The sequence below is a fragment of the Solenopsis invicta genome, chromosome 4 (assembly GCF_016802725.1).
Source record: "Solenopsis invicta isolate M01_SB chromosome 4, UNIL_Sinv_3.0, whole genome shotgun sequence".
Taxonomy (NCBI): Eukaryota; Metazoa; Arthropoda; class Insecta; order Hymenoptera; family Formicidae; genus Solenopsis; species Solenopsis invicta.
The window spans coordinates 23944817-23964440 of record NC_052667.1 but is presented as its reverse complement, the minus strand read 5'-3'; the positions used below and the strand labels follow the sequence as shown (position 1 = coordinate 23964440).

The 19624-nt window shown below is 33.5% G+C and overlaps 1 protein-coding gene across 2 annotated transcripts in view; it reads right to left on the bottom strand.

The window, feature by feature from the left end:
- Window positions 1–19624, bottom strand: part of LOC105194895 (hemicentin-1) — a 122299-nt gene that overhangs the window by 43238 nt on the left and 59437 nt on the right. For both annotated transcript variants that reach the window (XM_011160029.3, XM_039447834.1), the window contains exon 3: window positions 7503–7642. In XM_011160029.3, coding sequence (XP_011158331.1) covers window positions 7503–7642 — 140 coding nt within the window. The remainder of the gene's footprint in view (window positions 1–7502; window positions 7643–19624) is intronic.

Sequence of the window (19624 nt, the reverse complement as noted above, 5' to 3'; positions counted from 1 at the left end):
GTCAGCCCGACGTCGGGCTCACGCCCTTATCTATCCACTTACCCCACTTTCCCACTCCGGGCGTGAAATTGATCTTCGCTCTTTGTTCACGTGCTGGTCCGACGAACGAAACTTTCGGAAAGTTTCGAAAAGCCGAAAAAGCAGAAGTGCAAGATTAGGCGTAGCGAGACTCGGGTATCGAGATAATATCGATTGCGCGCACATAGTGTTGCGTATTGTTTTTCATAGCGGGAAATTTTCGATGCGATAAATCTGAAGAAAGAATATGGAAATGAAAAAAAAAGAAATCTCTAATCAATGAATTTGGACAATGAATTATACTGTTTGTAAGTGAGATTTGACGTGGATTGGAGAAAAAAGTTTTTAGATCGTTCACTCTGTTCTAAATCCTTCGATCACCATGCGCGCTTGAAAAAATAATGAGCAACTCAGCGAAGAAAAAGCCATTTTGCGACTGAAACTTAACTGCATGTAATTTTTACAATTTCTCTGCAAAGAGCGCGGCTGTTTAAACTAAAGCTAGCGTATATCATACGCTAAATTGACAAGCAATTTTAATAATACTTTGATGTCAACGAGCAATACTGGAAAGAATTTATTGCGAGAAGTATCACCTCGAAATTCTTTATATCTTCTGTTTTAAGACGCTTGTTATTATCAAAGTAAATTGCTTTAATTTGTGATGATACATATTCCAGCTTCAGTTTAGAACTAGGTTTCAAGACTAACAAATAATCGGCGCGCAGTTTACATGAAAATTGGAAACTGTAAAAATTACACAATTATTATTAAACACTCAAGGCACGCCTCGATCAAAAAATAGGAATTTCTTTTACTTAATTGTGTTATTCATATTCCTAATCCTTTTCACTTTTTATTGTTTAAAAAACAACAATTGAAATGCGGATATTGTAAAATATGTCAATTGCGGCATATATTGGCATTTTGTTAAGCATATTACTTAAAACCATTCTGTCTCAAATAAAACGCTTTAATGTTTCACGATAGTTAGTTGATTTGTTGCATGATACATTTTGCACGTGTTGCACGTGTGAATTAAATAAATATCAAATTTGATAAAAGCATCAGTCAAATAAAGATAGACACTTGCATGGGGATCGAAAGTTACAAATTGACGTGTCGACAAATTGGCAAGAATTACGCTTAACTCGATTTGTCCGGTCTGTTCCGGATATGGCGTTTGCATTAGAAAGCAGCCCTAGATTCCGTTTGCACGTACTAATAGTCGGTGATGGGACCGAAGCTTAAACTGTAATTATATCAGTGACTGTCGCCATTGAACGTAAAGCTGCTTCCGTGTCCACATGCAATTTATTTCCGTTCTCGTGCGTAATTGGATCACTGGCTTAGTAGTATGACGAACGATGCAACACCGATATCCGACTGAAGATGTCCAATGCGATTTAAGTGATGTGTACATTGATACGATATTATACGAAACATTTGGCGTCGAGATTAGACGCGGCACATTTCAATTTCGCTATGATTTATTTGATGATTTATTACTTGACATATCTGAAAGCTTCATCTACAGCAGATGTTTTGCTCTACTTTTATACTTTATTGCAATTTGTTCGTACGAGACACTGCGCAATCATTTACCTAATAATGTTTTTATAAAAACAAACATTTCAATTTTAATTCGGATGCATAAAAGAAATGCATTTTTCAAATCTTACAGTATTTATCCTTCTATAATTCCTTTCTTCTAATTACCTTCTCTTAAAGTTCTTTCTTTTTATATAGCTCTTAAAGAAACTTTAAAAGTATCTTTCAATATTATTCATCTTAAAATTATCGAAATTATTTTTCTACTTTTTAAGTTTATTAATTTATTAAAAAGATATTTTAGAATCAAAAAGGATATTCGTTCATTATATTCGTAATATAAAAATAGAGGTATCCGAATTTAGAATAATACGATCTTTAAAATTTTATTATAATCCGTATTTTTATATCATGTAAAATTTTAATATCAAATATCCTGTTATCTAAAATAGAATAAGATTTTATTAGAATTCGTATCAAATATTGAAAAGTATTTTTTTCATTTATTCTTGATTTTTAAATATTACTTAAAGATTCTATTAATGTTTTAATATTAGAAACAATTTTTATTTTAAAAAAAATTTAAATATCACGTTTTTCATTAAATACGGCATAATAAAAAATCTCGTGATAAAATTTACATTTCATATGCATAACAATAAGTAACGTAGCATTATTTTGATTTAAGTAAAACATAGTAAACAATTTAAGCTGCATTTAACAGTTGTGCAAACACTGGCTTGGCAGTATGGGCAATTTTAAAATTTTTTAAAAAAGAATTTTTAAAAATGTATTTTATATTATGTTTTCGAACTTTTAATCACGTTATTTATACACGGAAAAAACAATTCTGCTGAAAATAATTATATTAAATCATTTAAAAAAAATGTATCGGATGTTTAATTTGGTTGCTAGACTGCCAAAGCTTTTCACAGCGGTATTTATCATCATGCTTGAATGTCGCACAGAATAATTTTGATAGTCCAACATAAAATTGTTTTCTGGCCTGTGTTTTGCTAAATTTTTAGGTACTACAGTATTGTCCTTTCCGTGTACCTTTTATTAATTGTAACAAAATATTCATGTCATGATTATGCCTTTACACGATTATACATTTGTAATGTTATATTAAAAAATACATTATGGGTACCGCGCATTATGGGTCTAGTGTAACGCGTAATGTAATGTGCGGACATAATTCGTCGACCGCTGAGTGAGCGCGAGACTTGTCACAACAGCGAACAGGAGCAGGCACTCAATTGGACGTATCCTGTGCCTGAATGGTAATGGTCAACGACAGGTCAAAGGCAACCCGCGATACCCTTTGGTTTAAAGGACAAAGGAAACGCAATTCTCTCATGCAATTTCCTCGCTAGCGCCGAATGAAGTGCCGGAATTTGGCACTTCAAAGACCGCAGGAGTGGCATTGTCATTTCAGTGGTATCTACTTTTCATTCCCTTCTTGTTAGCTTTTTGTCGTGCTCTATCGATCGCGCGGTTATACCATCTGCATTTAGCACGTGAGTCATGGAGAGAATCGAGAGAATCGAGAGATTAGCAACAATGTAATACCTTTTTTATTTTACACATGAGCAGCGCGATACATCGTAATGAAATCAATTCCCCTTTTTTCTTTATGCGACAATTTTTATTAAAAAAAAAAATAGTTTTATTATACGTCGGTTAGTTTTATATTTAATTTTTTGATAAATTAATAACAGTCGCTTTGCATGATATCGTTTATTATCAGCAAATTATTTTTGAAATATTTTCCGCAAGTTTTACTTGAAATAAAATTTTCATAGAATTATCTCTTTACACATTAGTTTCACTGTACTGTTAAATTTTTTAACGATTAATATGTAACGTTAAATACATTTATCGATGCTGGAAACTAGGCAGGATATTAAAAGCGTAAAATGGGCTGCGCCCCGTAATACCATCTTCTCCCTCCCGCTTGTATATTACAGCAAAATGCAGATAAATGAATAATAGAAATATAATTTCACGAAATTAATGGCAGGTACACGAGCAATCAATTCAATCAAATCGTCCGCCATGTAATCGAGCTTCATTTCTTGACAATTTAACACGTTTTAATCGAGAGTTATTACTTGGTTACGCGCGATTGCCGGGCGAATTTCGATGCGGCGATCTCATTATTTTGTTGCGACGTGTGTATGATATCGAGCCCTTTCAGGCAAAATTGATTACCGCAGTAATCTATCCTTGTCCGACGGATAGACGAGGGCTGTTACAGATTGCACGCGTGCTCTCTTCAATCATTTGCTCTCGTCTCTCGTATAAACGATCGGCCTGATTTTTAACTTTCCAACAAATTCCGATCGTATTAATTGCTCCTACGTTATTTCGTCGGAGCTACGCGCCGCGCCAGACGCGTAGCATTCATCGTCGGGGAAGCAGAGGGATTAATTCGGATCTCTCTATCCATTTTTTTCCTCGTCGCGACCGCGGCAGTTTGACGGCCTCTGACAAACGGCTAACCGCGCTGGATCGACATAGCTGTTGAGTTTACCGCGCAGGCAGGTCTAATTGTGATCGGCCGACAGTGGCCGCACTGACAATTACACGGCGACATTCTGTTGACGCGCTCTGACGCTTATCATTAAATTCGGTGCTCTCTAATTGTCCGCGCGTTGGCGCGAGAAAAGAGGAATAAACTAGGTCGCATCATCTATCGGCTGTTATGATGGATCGTCGCAAAATTCCATCGTGTTCATACACGAAAATGTATACAAACAGGTCGATATAGAGGATAGTCGCCGGTCCTGCACAGGCCTTCTCTCATGTTTTTTTCGAAAATTAAACGTTGCACTTTATTATTTCTTTCATTATCGACCTATTTAAATAATTAAAGAAATAAATATCCATAATTCATCTATCCGCAACATTAAAACTTATAACTCTAAACTCTGGTCTTTATACAGTTCTGTATAGCAAATTTTTCTTTGTATTAAACTCATTCAATCTTTTTAATTCTTTATATTAATATCTTTACATTTGTAGTATATCTTTATAGAAATATTAATTCTATAATTTATTGAAGCAAATTTTATCCAAAAGTTTTATTGTTTCTATATATATAAACGCAGTAATATTATTAAAATAATTGATTTCAATATTTATTGCCAATATCAAAATACATTAGGTATGTAAATATATACTTTCACACTGAAAAAACAATTTGATAACACAATAATAATCAAGCCGATATTGCTAAGCTTAAATAATTTCAATTTAACATTCGGTTAATAAACAAATATTCAATAATGTTTAGTAACTATTTGGTAACCGTTTACTAATCGATTGGTTACTATTATTATGCTCGGTTACTATTATTATGCTTGGTTAATATAATGACTAAACGTTTCTAAATATTTGGTTATATTAATCAGACGTTTAATTGAAATTGTTTCACCAAAGCTTGATTATTATTACTAAACTCTTTTTCAGTGTAGCACTGGCAATAACCATCAGATGCAGCATAAAACATGAAGAAAATGTGTTTCAATATTTCAAATATAATATAAAATATGAAAGTAAATAAAATATGTAATTGCATTTAATGTGCACAACCTTTGGTCTGGTGTACCGATTGCATATATATTTGTTCGTTAAATAGTTGCGCGAATCTATCGAATTCATATATATATATGTAAAGATTGAGAACTGAAATAACGACTGAATAAAAGTAATGGTTAAATTTATTATTGATGCGCTAAAAATATACCGCGGCGTTACCGTCACCGTTATAGATAAAAAAAGTAACGATTGTTACCGAAAAAAGATGATAATAACAGCGTTACTTCTTAATTTAATTAAAATTGCTTGTCACACGTCAATAATTTGTTACGAACAATGAAAAATTAAAGATCACCTTTGTCAAAGTGAAAAATCTGGCTTAACCAAACTTTTAATTTCTACTAAATCATTTTGTCAATATATTATACGCTTGACAATCTCGCAGAATGCTTGCTGCACCTTTAATAATCTCGACCACGTGATTACGGGGAGATATCAATTACATCGAACAGATATTGATCTTCCGAAGGCTCTCGCAAATCCGTATGATCTATTCCCTCAGTATTACGCCATTATTCCACAGTCTCGTGATCGGTTTGATTCTCCTCAGATCATAGTTAAGAAAGAAGTAAGGATCACCCCTACCCCGGCTCGCGGATGCAATTTCGCGGCATTAATGTTGCAAGAACGTCAACCGCGAACGGTCGGTACGCCAAGAACTCTAGCTTTCCTCCCTATAGACAAGCTACCCTGTACTCGACCCATTTCCGCGAGCAACGGAATTGCACGCGAAAATTTGTACCCCCCGCGGGATATGACGAAAGCCTGCTTATTCTAGCGGATAATGTATTTTTGAAGAAAACTTCAATTGAACATAATTAGAGCCTCGTATACATAATTTAATTCGACAATTGGAATCTTTATTTTTTAATAAAGTCTTGTAGAAGTATTCGTATTGCACAACTGAAGAGTTTCTTTATAAAAATCAAACGAGTTTAAAAAGTTAATTTGTTGGGAAATGAAGAAAAATTGTCTCATCTTCAACTGTATAATTATGATAATTTTTCTTCGGACATAAAATAGGTACATGAATACAGATAGAATTAATATTTTGAGAATTCTATTAAAAAAAAAAAATTTCTCAACTTGTTCAGTTCTTGGAAACAGAAGAGGTTCCGGAAATTTTATATTTATTACCTGTTTATATTTATGTATCTTCCATTTTCCGTTTGATTCTTGCCGGAACAAAATAGTTCACGACATGATGCTACTGATATAGAACATACTGATATAGAACAATTTAGCACTAAATATAACTCAGATTTTAAAACAAATGGTCTTATTTCGGATTTGGAGAAAATCTTTTGGAGATAATTAGTGAATTATATATGACATTAAAAATTGTATATGTTTTTTACAAGTAAAAAATATAATATCCCGCAAATTATATATCAAAAGTAGAATGAACTGCAGGAGAGCAGTTGAGAGATCGAGATTTTGTTGTATAGTATACCTTAATTCATTTGTAGAAAGTATGATAATAATACATTTACTTATTTTCGCAGAGACTTTGTATGTGTTGAAAAAAAGAGTAACAGCTACTAAATGGATTTTAATCAGCACATTAATGCAATATTGAATACATATTACCAAACATAATAGTAACTAATTTAGTAATAATTAGAAAAGTAAAATTAGCTTTTAATTGATTTTGATTATATTAACTGAATATTTAATTAAAATTATTTTATCAAAGCTTTCATAACTATCATTTAAGCTTAATTATTATCTAATTATTTTCAGAATAAATTTTTCGATTTAATAAAATTCATCATTTGACAATAAAAAACTAAAATTTTCTAGACTATTAGGAATTGTTGAAACCATTCATAATCACCACACATTGTTCGTATCTGTTACATACTAAACTAGAGTTTAGTAAGAGCTTTTAAATATTGAGTGAAATAATGTCAATTAAATATTCGGTTAAAATAAAAAAAAAATTTGTTTTTCTAAATATTTAGTATTATCAAGCATAAAACAAATTGTTTAGTAATACTAACTATTTAGAAAATTACATTTGGTTATATTAACCGAATATATTTTATTAGCATTATTTCACTCAACATTTGGTAGCTATTATTAAAACTTTCAATGTACTTACAGGCTCTTCGTTTACGTAAGGTACAAGGTGATCTGTGACAGGTATAAATAACATATATCGCGCATAGTTCTGTGTGCATGCATATGATATGACTACACACAAGCTGAATACCCGTCGTGTGCATCGCGTATAATGCATGTACGATGGCAATATACGTGCGCTGTTCGGCGTGTGTATCCATATTAAACCGTACATATTTGCGTGTCGCCATGCTGTATGTACTTACTATTCCAGGACTGTTGAAGTATGGGCAGGGCAGCAGCGCGTTTGTGCCGGTTTGCACAAAAACATCCTTGATGAATTTCGGCTTGGAGCTAGGATCAATTAGGTCGTCCTTCGATCCGCCCCGTTCTGTCATTGCACCGTCTATAAAAATTTAATAAAGAATTTTTACATGTTTCACTTTTCAGAAAACAATATTCGGGCACTCTATTTGTAAAGTTTGATTATTGATGCACTTGAAATGATTAAAGGATTAAGCAGAAGTATTGAGATTTTCGGTGACAATTATATAAATTACATAAATTAGATCGAGAGAAGCAAAGAGAGAAGAGAGAGAAAGAGAGAAATTTTATTCTCTAATCAAGTAATGTTCGTTCAATCTTGGGCAATCTCTTAATTCCCGTGTTCTACATTCATCAACTAGAGATGGCTGTCAAATCGTTTTTAACGAGCTGTTAGTTTTAAATGGATAGTCAATTGGACATTCGTTTAACAAGGGAATTCGGTAAAAGTTCACGTAGAGTTTACAATTGGAAATAGATTTTCAAGTGGAGAGGTCAAGAATGTAGTGAGTGTCGAGTGTCCTAATTCTTTTCGAGAGTTAAAAAATGAATGTTATTTGATAAAAAAATTATTTGCAAAATTTAATGAATCACTAATTAAAGATTTTTTAAAAATTCAAGATTTGCATCATAAAATACTATAAAAAGCAAAAGATATATTTTTTTAATACAACTGTGTGTACGATACTTTTACAGAAACTTTTCTACTTTTCATAATCAAATGCGACTCTTATTACAACACGATTGCATATTGATTATATATTGATAAAACATATTTCTATATTGGAAAACTGAAACATATTTTTAACGTTTTGTTCTTCCTCTTTATTATATTAATAACGAATTCCAATACTGTTGTATAATCAGCAAACATCTTTCCTTCCCCAACTGGATGCCACACCACGTCGAATTTTCACAACATTTCGAATGAATGGAAAATTATTGACTAAAGATTGATGATTACCGTGATTATTGCATTTAGTAATAAGCAAATAAAATAATGGCTTATTTTTAAACGCGCTCGTACTACAACATTCGGAACTTGACACATGCTATTTGCTTTATTCGTCAATATTATAACGTTATTTGAGTACAATACAAAATCGAAGTGTAACATCCGCGTATAACAAGTGGCGAGTGTGTGTACATATGTTTCATTAAAATTTCATTGTTAATGAATGAATATCGCACAATTATCGCGTGCTCTCTCAACGGTAGATTTTGCAATGATTTCTCTGCGGTAAGAAGATGCGTACTTTTAATTCAATTTAAAATTTGCATATTTTTAACGAAAGCTTCGCGTTAGCTCGTATCAAAGGGTTTTAACGAAAAAAAAAAAAAAAGTGTTTCAAGGATATTAAAGGATTTTAACGAAACCACTTTTTCTCAATTAAATGCGATCTGGCTTCAACAAATTTAACGCGCGGTTTAATCGCCGAGCTTAGCGTGGAAAATGATAATTAACTGGTTAAAATTTCACTGGTGGTTACAAGTGGCCTGTAGCCCTGCTTGCTTTACGCAACAATAGGCGTCGCCAACATCTGCGTTTACCTCTTCATTATTGCAAGAAGTCATCTGAGTAGTCAGCGCGTGCGTGTTTGAACTAAAACAGGGAGGTTCTGGGCTTTCCCGCTGGCGTTTGCATCTACATTCAATATAGATCGAGGATATCGGAGATTACGTTACCATACATGTGTGTGATTAGTTCAGATTAGACCCGACCGAATCGGTAATGGCCGCGTCGCGTATTGCGTACGTCCATTCGATCGCGCGCGTACATTCCCGCGTGCACGCTACAAACAATGAATAAAGAGACCGGGGGAAATTACATCGGCACCGCTCGCAGCAATCTCAGCGATGTAATCCGTAACAGCGTATTAAAACGCGCCGAGCGAACGGTCATTTGTATGTCGACACGATATCGGACGCGCGCACTATCGATCGAATATTTATAATGGGCATTTATAATGGGCGCGATATCTCGTCGCATTATGAACATAAAGCACGTATCAAATATCGGTTCGACGTCGTTGATATTGGAGGATGCTGATGACGAAGAGAAATTCGCGGCAATATGTATCATTGAGCCATACTTGGTGAAGAATTAAAGAGGTGTATCACGAAGATTAACTGCATTGATTTTAAAATGCGAAAAAATCTACATTTTTTAATGATTTTATTTTATTCCAATTTCATTTTATTTCAGAAAGAAATAAAAGCTTCGTAAAAAATGAGAAATTTGAAGCAGGAGTAAAGTTACAGAATATGTATCACTTAGTATCTTAGTCATTTACTTCTTATTATATTTCTTATTGATTTGTGTGCAAACAAGTGTTGGAAATTAGCATGATGAGATACCTATTGCAACAATATTTAACCCTTTACCAATAACTGGATTTGTTATAAGCTTTTTATCGCCTTTGAAAGTGTCGAATTTATGACTTAAAATAATTAAAACTGTAAGAAATTCTTAACCGACACTTATTTTATTAATAATTTATTTGTAAAAAAGGATAAGTATGTAATAATTCATAAATAGCTATAATGAAAAGGTAAGAATATTGAAATAAAATTGGCTTTATTTTACTGAACTAAATTTTGTAATTGACATAATTTTGCTCATTTTAATTGCCATTATCACTTGTATTAATATCATTTATGTAATGAAATTTGTAGTGGTACGATTTATGAAATTTGATAGAATTTATAAAAATATTGATTAAATTTTTGAAATAATTGACAATATATGTATATACAGTAAACATAAAATATTCTATCAATAAACCACATTTATGAAAATATAAAGAATTCAATATTACATGATTACATTTTAATTAATTACGTAAGTTGATCAAAAATTCACATCAATTGTATTTTTACATTGTAAACGGTTACATAAATTGATTAAAAATTAACATCAGATATACCTGATTTTTTTTAAAGTGTTTACACGCACAAAACAAAATTTAACATGTTATTCTTTTTTATTCATTACTCATTTCTTATTTACTTCGTAGTTTTGTCATTAAATGTTGTTTATATTAAGCAAAAATGTGAAATATTAAAAAGATGTGATTTGGGAGACTGATAATATACCTTCAGCAATTCTCCCTTACATCTCGTTATCATTTCACATTGAAAAAAGGTGATGAATACTTGATCATCTGTTTGATGTTACAACTTGTTCACTTGTTAACGCGAAATTGAGTCTTTAAAAGACTCACGTCATATTTATCGAAAAAGAACGCTGATTATCTCTTCATCTCGTTTCCTCCGGAAGATAGTCTGTCGCTTCGCTGTCGACACCTATCTCGTTTGACCGCCCGCAACTTTTCGCTTACTCGAATTGACTTTAATACACGAGTGACAAGACGCGAATGGAATTGAACAAGCACGAAAATGAATCGGCGAAGAGAGGTCCGTGGATAAGTATCGTAAGTCCCATGTTCCATTCGAGAACGGCTGAAGTTTCTCCACCGCGAATCGATTTTGTCGCGTTCGCCCTTCGGCGCTCGTCGTTTCGTATTTTCCGCAATCGCGTCCACTCCCGTGGAAATTCGGTCGGTCGTCTCGCGATTTAGTGGAAGCTGGGGCTTGTTAATTAATTGGATCTATATTCAAAACGATAACCGCGTTTTGTACACGCAGTAAACACCGTTGCTCAGTTGCCCAAAGTATTTCAGCACACACGCCTATTGTTCAAGAACTACGAAACGTTATCGAAAAATTACGTAGACAGATGATAAATATTTTTACTTATTGCATTTTTTATTTTTAAATTACAATGGTATGAGTATTTAAGTTTGTGATAAAAAATGTAGATTTTACTCATTATATTACTGCAATTTATTTTTTTCTATCTTATTAACGGCACACTATTATTTTTTTTTAACAATGGACTAGTTGAGTAGACTAATTTTATCTACTGATTATAATAATTAGTCCTGATAGTGATAAATTTTATAGTATTCTTTTCCTTTGTTTTAGATACACTTAATTTATAAATGACTTTAGCAGTATCGAGAAGTAACTATAAAATTCAGCGATTTAAAAAAAAACGTGTTCTAAGTAATTACTTTAATGTTAATGAGTTTCATTTCAATTTCGATTCTAAATTATATTAAAATAAATAAAAATATTCAAATGTATTAATAACATATATTATTTCATAACAAAGCTGTAGTCAATTTATTCCGATTCTGACACTATTTGACACATAAGGAAGGTATTCGAAACAAGAAAACATTAATTTCTCGTATCAGCTACTAGTCTTCATATTTTTAAAATATTATAGATAGCTTAATGTACAATATCTAAATAACTGATATAAGTTGCTTTCTCTTGGCTTTTTCTATAAAAATTCAAAAGCGGAAAACTGGTCCCTTTCTTTCTACATGGATCGCTTCTCAAGGACAAAAATGTGACACGCGTCCACGTATCATCGATTCCTGAACAATAAGGGTTTGCCTCGGTTCGATTCCAAGCCGGTTAATCATAGGTCCACGTGTAACGACTTGGGCGCGAGTAACGAAGCACGTCGTAAACCGAATTGCTTCGGCCTGGAAGAATATTACGGGGCGTTGATGTGGGCGTTGTGCCAGGGATGACGTGGTCGCCATACCGCTTAACGGCACCGCGCGATCGGGATTTTCTGCGTCGAGCGTCGGCGCTAGATGGAATTTTTATGACCGAATGTGTTAAAAATATTATCGCGTCGCGGGACAGGCGGTTCCCACGTGGAAAGCGGGATTCATTCGGAATGTATTGGGCAATGCCTACGACCGCACACGTACCCGGAGCGCCACGTACGTCGCAGTGATAAAGTATTCCGAAAATGTGATTCTATCGATTGGTGGAATACCGGTAGTAGACGAGTATCTCGAGGATAAATCGTCTTTTGTGACGTATTTCTCGCACGGCCGGCTTTGAAAGGAGGGAAGGAAACGGCGTCGGGGTATTATTCCGAGCATTGCCGTATATTTCGTAAAATGTTCACGCATATCGCGAAAGTTAGTTTTGAGCCTGTCCTTTTCGCGTAATAACGTTTTACGATGTTGTTAATGGATTTTACGGAGTGGCCGTAGGGACGAAAGTGGTTGTCCTTAGCTGTCATTTAAAAGATTCAGTGCCGCGACACGGGCGTACTAATATAGCGTAATTACTCTCGTGCGGGTAATTCCCGAAGTGTACCGCGAACAGAGAATGGCTGATGCTATTGGAAATTGCCGTGTCGGGCGGTGCGCGTGTTCGCAGAAAGTACCAAGAGCTTTTAGATATGTACCACGCCGCATTACATCGCCGTTACGCTTATGCATATGCAGAAACGATAATATGACAGCCCGCAAAATATTCCGCTGTACGTTACTCTCTTCTACGAGATTACCAGCTTTCTGGTACACGAGTGTGTAGAAACTTCCCTTGTCGATCCGTCCATGTATCGAACTTCGAGCCGTGTCGTAAATTGTAAGACATCATGCAACAGCGTGAAACATCATCGTAATAGCAACGTGAATCGAGGAATTTTTATAGGTTAAGAGATATTGTATTTACATGAGTTGTTTGATCAATTTCGAGTGTAACAATGAGAAACACTTGAATGTTTTTTTTTTTAGCAAAATCGGTTCTATTTTTCAATGTAGTCTCCTCGATACACTTGCTCCCATCTCTTTCCCAGTCCCTTCATTCCATCAATAAAGTTGGTTTGGTCTAACCTTGCAAAGTAATCTCGTTTACTCGGAGATCACTTTATTATTGGTTACGAATTTTTTTCCTTCCAGTCATTTCTTCACGTTCGGAACAAAAAAGAGTCGCAGGGAGCTAAATCAGGTGATTACGAACGGTAGAGAATTCTCACCAATTTGTAGTGTAATTCGCGCAATTTGGTCATGTTGCGTCGAACGCGTTTATGAGCCAATGTTAGCAGCCCCGACACATATCGCGCGATCAGATTTCTCGCATCCAAATCATGTAATAATTTGAACACACATTCAAAAGATATGCTCGCGGCACCTGCTATCTCTCTATCTCTCCAGTTTCCAAACATCCAATAGAATTTGATGCATTTCGTCGGCTATTTCTCTAGTCATTGTAGGTTTTGCTCGTTAAACACATTTGTACAGCCACGCTTAAACTCGGCAATCTAAATTTTAACGATTGAAAACCAAGGAATAGAATCATTGTAAACAGAATCTAATTCGATTTTGATTTCCGTTGAAGTTTCTCCTTTTAGATTCGAGTATTTAATCACGGAATGATATTCACATTTTCCATCGTGTTTTGAAAGATCTACTGACACGCGTGCTAGGACTGGCTGTCAAAACAAAATTAAGCGTCACATATAGTTGAAAATTTGGAAGCCATTAATAAGATGCAGTTTCACATCTCCCAACAGTTTTCGATTATTAGTATTGTCCTTTATGATAGTGTTTCAATAGTGATTAGCTATTATTAGTATTGTTCCTTATGATAGTGTTTCAATACTAATTAGCTATAATATATCAGTAACTGATGATATTTCAGTTACTGATATTTCATCAGTAACTGATGATACTGTCACAATAGTATCAGTTATTGATATAGCTAATTAGTTTATTGAAAAACATTTTTTTAAAGTTTATCTCGTCATCTTATCATGTTCAGGTTCAGGTTTTTCAAAAACCATTACAGGTAAGAATAAAATTCATTTTTTAATTCAAAGTTTGTGCAACTTTTTCACAAAACAAGAAATAAACATCACTTTTATCTATAATTTTAGATTTTAATTGTCAGAATTATTTTAAAAGACAGAAATGTATTAAGAACTTTAAGTCATCTTTTTAAGGAAAAGTAGAGTACTGTCAATTATATTAAAATTTAAAAAAAACAAAAAAAATAATTATAATGTAAATACAGTATAGATTTTTTCTCTTTTTTTCGATCATACTTTTTATATTATTTTTTAAATATTATTTATTATTATTTATCATTTATATACATACCATAATTATACATAGTATGCATACAGAAATAAAAAGCGTTATTATTTATCATCAATATTATTTATTATTGTCTATTTCATTAATAAGAAAAGGAGACACTTTGGCAAAAATAATAAAAATATTTAACACTTAAAATCTTAAATAAACATGAAAAAATTATCTTTTATTTTTATTACGCGTGTACGCGAAAATATGTTTTATTTATGCACACTTAATATCCAAGCACATTTATCCTTTTGCATTTCTATCTCCCATTGAGACATTTGCGTTCGGGAATTGTCACATATAATCTTCGTAATATCTTCAGATCCAAGTCTGAGCTTCGGAATATAGGTACGTATAGATGTATTTTATGCCTCACGTATATGTATCAAGTTGACGAGGTTGCGCCGTGATATAGAACGACAGATTATTACACGGATTCTGATGTCACAGGTGTTGCTCCTGGTTGCTTGTCAACAGGTTTGCGTCGTCTGACTCTGTATGCGGTCAACATCGCTAGTGAAGCGTGTACACGAACATGAAAAACGATATGCCCCAGATACCGCAAATAATGTTCACTTTTTATTACCTAATTACAAATGTTATCAAATAAATAAATAAATAAAATTATTAGCGGGTAATACAAGGATTATTATTAATACACTTATAAATAATTTTTTTTTCTTTTAAAATAATTTTACTATACAATCCTGCTGCAGGATTTTTTTCTCATTTTTCAACTTACAAAATATTCATGTGATATTTATTAGATTTGTATAATATTTAAATAATATTTCTTGTATAATAATTATGCAAAAATAAAAATAGTTGAACATAATTAGTAATTCAAAGTAAAAATAGTGTGATAAGATTCAAAACGCAAGAGTGGAGTATTATTTGAGTCCAAGTTTGTCATCTATTATAATTCACCATTGTATCTAAATTATGATTGATTCCCGAAATATTATTAATTCGCGCGGTTATTTTTCAAATGCAAAACACTGTTGCTTCAATTTCAATAATAAAACCTGAAATTCTATATCTGAGAGCACTCATTTTCATTTCTAATTCTATCATTAGTAATAAATCCTTCGAAACCATTGTCGCCTCGATTAATAAAATCCGCGGAAAGACCAATCCTGAAATTTTAATCTCGTAGCAATGATTTCTTTCTCACAGTAGTAGTAAGTAGACCAGCGGTAAGAGCGTAAAATTTTAACTAGCTGCGAAGAGAGGAATGCAATCCGGGATAATGGCAATTCGAATGTGTAGTGGGTGTGGTAATGCCACACAGTCGAATGGATGACATCGACGAAGAAGGACGAAAACAATCCCCTCGCGGTTTGCACGTGCATGGCAAATCTTAAATTCCGCAATACCCACCGCAATAATCCCTTGTCTCCCTCTTCCCCTCCCCTTATCTTCGCATAGCCGAGTGAATGACTAGCGTAATTGCCGACGACCCAGTTGCAACCGACGCCGGGGGTTGCATTTCGAATACGACAGCGGGCGAAGCGAGCGGCGAAGGGGTGAGAAAGGCGATGGAAGGGCCGAGTTACGTTGCGCGTCAAGATTCCGTCTCGCGATTCCGTATCGGGCGATTAATCATCCGCTCGCGCTTTAATTACGATCGCCGGTGCCTTACACGTGGCGACGTACGGGATACGCGCGAATAATCGCATCAAGTTACTTGTTGGGCGCGCGCGAACCGCGCTTGAGCAAACGCAGACGTTGCATTGTGTGTGCATTTTACATAGATAATCCAGCCCGGAATTCGCCCCAGCAGGGCAAGTCCAACCTTTAATATTTACGGAAACGGTATAAACGCGCGAATGTCGGGCCGCTGAACGCCGGCGGCTGTGAACAGCGCTAATACTAATAACAAAATCATCATTAGTACAAGCGTTAAGAAGATTATTACTCCAGATAGTACGAAACATTCCAGCAATATCGCAGCAACGTCGCAACATTTCGGGTATGCAAGACCGCTGGAATGCTCCGTAAACGTAAAGGCACGATGATTTTAATGCAACGAATTGCAAAATTATTGCGAGTGAGCTCAGTTTGAAAGGGGAAGACCGTCTGATCTACTCATAAACGCCTTGCACATACGGTTTCGTATGTATTAATACATTTGCACGCCGCCGCGCCGCGCCGCGCCGTCGTGGCTATCGCTCGATTGATCAACTTCAACGGCTAAAGTTGCCAACTATTCACGATAGAACGGACACGATCGATAGCGAAAGGGCTTTGACCACCATCACACAAAGGTCTCGTTGTGCGCATGGAAGAGCCGTCAGTCAACGTAAAGGTATTTAGACGAAGCGATTTTTAATACGATCCTTAAGGCGATGCAGGTGCCGTCTGTTTCAACAAAACTATCACTTTGTTGAACGAGTCATATTTCGTATGACTTGTTCGTACTTCGTATTATAATTTCTGCTATACAATTAAAATAAGTCATAATGTGTACACAGCTCTAGTTTATTTTTTGTCGAAAACGGAAAGAGATAAAAAAATTATAGAATTCTTTGCTGACTTTTACTGTAACGTGGCGAGCAAATCTGTCAATTTACTGAAACATATACTTTATGGAAAAGTTATGCAGGTTATATGTGCGAAATAAAAGCAGAGCCAGGTGTAAAATAAATAAATGAATAATGTTGAAGCGTTAAAATTAAGATTATGTACTTAATTTAAAAGTATGTAGTGCTTGACAAATTATGTATACGTTTTATATAGTTATATGTAGAGATCTATTGATATTTTGTAAATGATATGTGTATAGGGTTACAAATATATAGCACCGCTTAAGGTTAATGCCTCAGTGACCAAATATGTTGGCCTATTCCTCAGATACTTATTATTATTTTTAAATGTGTTTTTTATAATATTACTTTAATATTGTGATCTTTAAATATAACACTTTACTATATATTTATAAATTATTTGAAATATTATAAGAATTAATGTTAAAAGAATTTGTTACACAACTAGGTTATAGTTCGTATATGTTGTGAGAATATTCTTACATTTTTTAAGAAACATGTATTTGTCAACATAATACTTTTTATATTTATTTTATAAACAATACAGAATAAATATTTAGAACAAGGATTTAAGAAAATTAAAGACAAGCGTTTAAATATTGTGCAGATATTGGTTCATTCAGGTGCTTTACAAGTTTTTATTAGTTTAAAAATAATCAAAAAAGTTTTTATACTTTTGTATGCTAATAAAGAACATTTTATATTTCATATTTCGGCTACTTTTATAGCAAGATCATTTTATACTGCAAATCCTTATAAAAATTCAATTTTGTCTCTGCATCGTTACATATTCGGTCACTGGAAAATTTACCTCAATATCGTCGTTTTGCTATTAATTTCCTAGATTATTACCAATTTACGTACGTAGGTTGTCGACACTTAAAATAATACCATTTTCGATGAGCCATTAATTTACGAGATAATTTATTCATCTGTCTTTTTCAAACTTAGCAGAAATGTAGGTTAACATTTTCTCTTGTAGATCAAATTTCCAAATGTCATCATGCAACATTTAATTATACAGACAAATATAATTGAATGTTTAACAGAATATTTAAGAATTATCAAAAAAAAAAACTTTAACTTTGCTGCTCTGTTCGAAATTATTAGATCGCTTGGGTATCAATACGATAAGAAAAACTACAGAATAAAAAATTTTCACGGAAAAAAGATGTCGTCTTATGTATTAGCAGATGAAGTCATTAAGATGTGTGAGAGAAAACATTTTAAAATAAAAAATTAGTAAGAAACAATATACATCTCAAGTCAAACAGAATAACAGAATTAAAAAATTAGACACCTTGATAAGTTCAAGATCAATTTTTCTTGCATCTTTCTTATCATATAATTCTTACATTATATAAATTTCATATAATATAATAACATATAATATATAAAAAGCGATACGCTATATTATATACGGGACGCGTACATTTTTTACTGTTGCATAAAATTTATACATATATTTATATGTATAAAATTATATAATTTATGATAATACAGAATGTTGCAATTTAATATTATAAAGATATTTGGACAGACAGAGCGGCACGAACATATCACTGTAATTTCGCGCGATAAAATCTCAATACTGAGTTGTTAAAAGACAATACTCATGCCTCCGAGTTGAAATGTTTCACTAGAAAGACGTTTTAACCGATCTGACGAATAAAATTACTTTTGTGTGTGAAATTCATCAGAATGAAAATTTCGTTAGAACACCTATCCATGCGCCATTACAATGAAATAACGGTTAAATATGTAGTGCGTACCGATACGTGCAGCATAGCATAGCAAATGCTGTATTCAGTTCGCCGGCGGCGTTCGTACGCGAAAAATTTTCGTACGAGCCGTCGCGTCGCACAGTTTACGCTTACTTTAATCGGCGCGATTAAAGTGGAGTAGATTTTTAAATCTACTATCCAATATCGATGTTTTTTGAGAGGCACCATATTATTCATGCAAAATTCGATGTCGCGTAAATAATCTCTCTATTCTTTAACGATAAATTAAATGGCGAAATAATAACACATATAAAATGTTAATTAATTCAGGATAAAAAAAGATGTACTTGTTGGTTATACTTGTTGTAATTTAAGAACTTGTATATTGTGTTTATACTTACTTCTCATTTATTTCATATCTTTCACTAAATATTGCTTACATTAAATAAAATATAAAATATTAATAAGAGATACGATTTAAGCGATTGATACTCATTTAGCAACTTTTCTCTAAATTGCACCGTGATTAAACGACGCATGATTCGATATCGTTTTCTCCCATTCTCCCTGGCTTTTCTTATAATATATTCGCAATTAGTAAGATATTAAATTCTTAGAATGCTTAGATTGCACGTTATTCGCTTTGATTGTAGAGCACGCGCTCTGTTTACACGCAAGAGCGATAGAGATCAATATTATTTAATTTTTAGATGTTTCAATCTAACGATTCTTTTCGTTTATCGATAAGCATACGTAAAACGCATACATAAATGTGAAAGTCTAGAAGCGTATTTCAATATCGACATCTCAATATGAAATTTCATTCAGAATC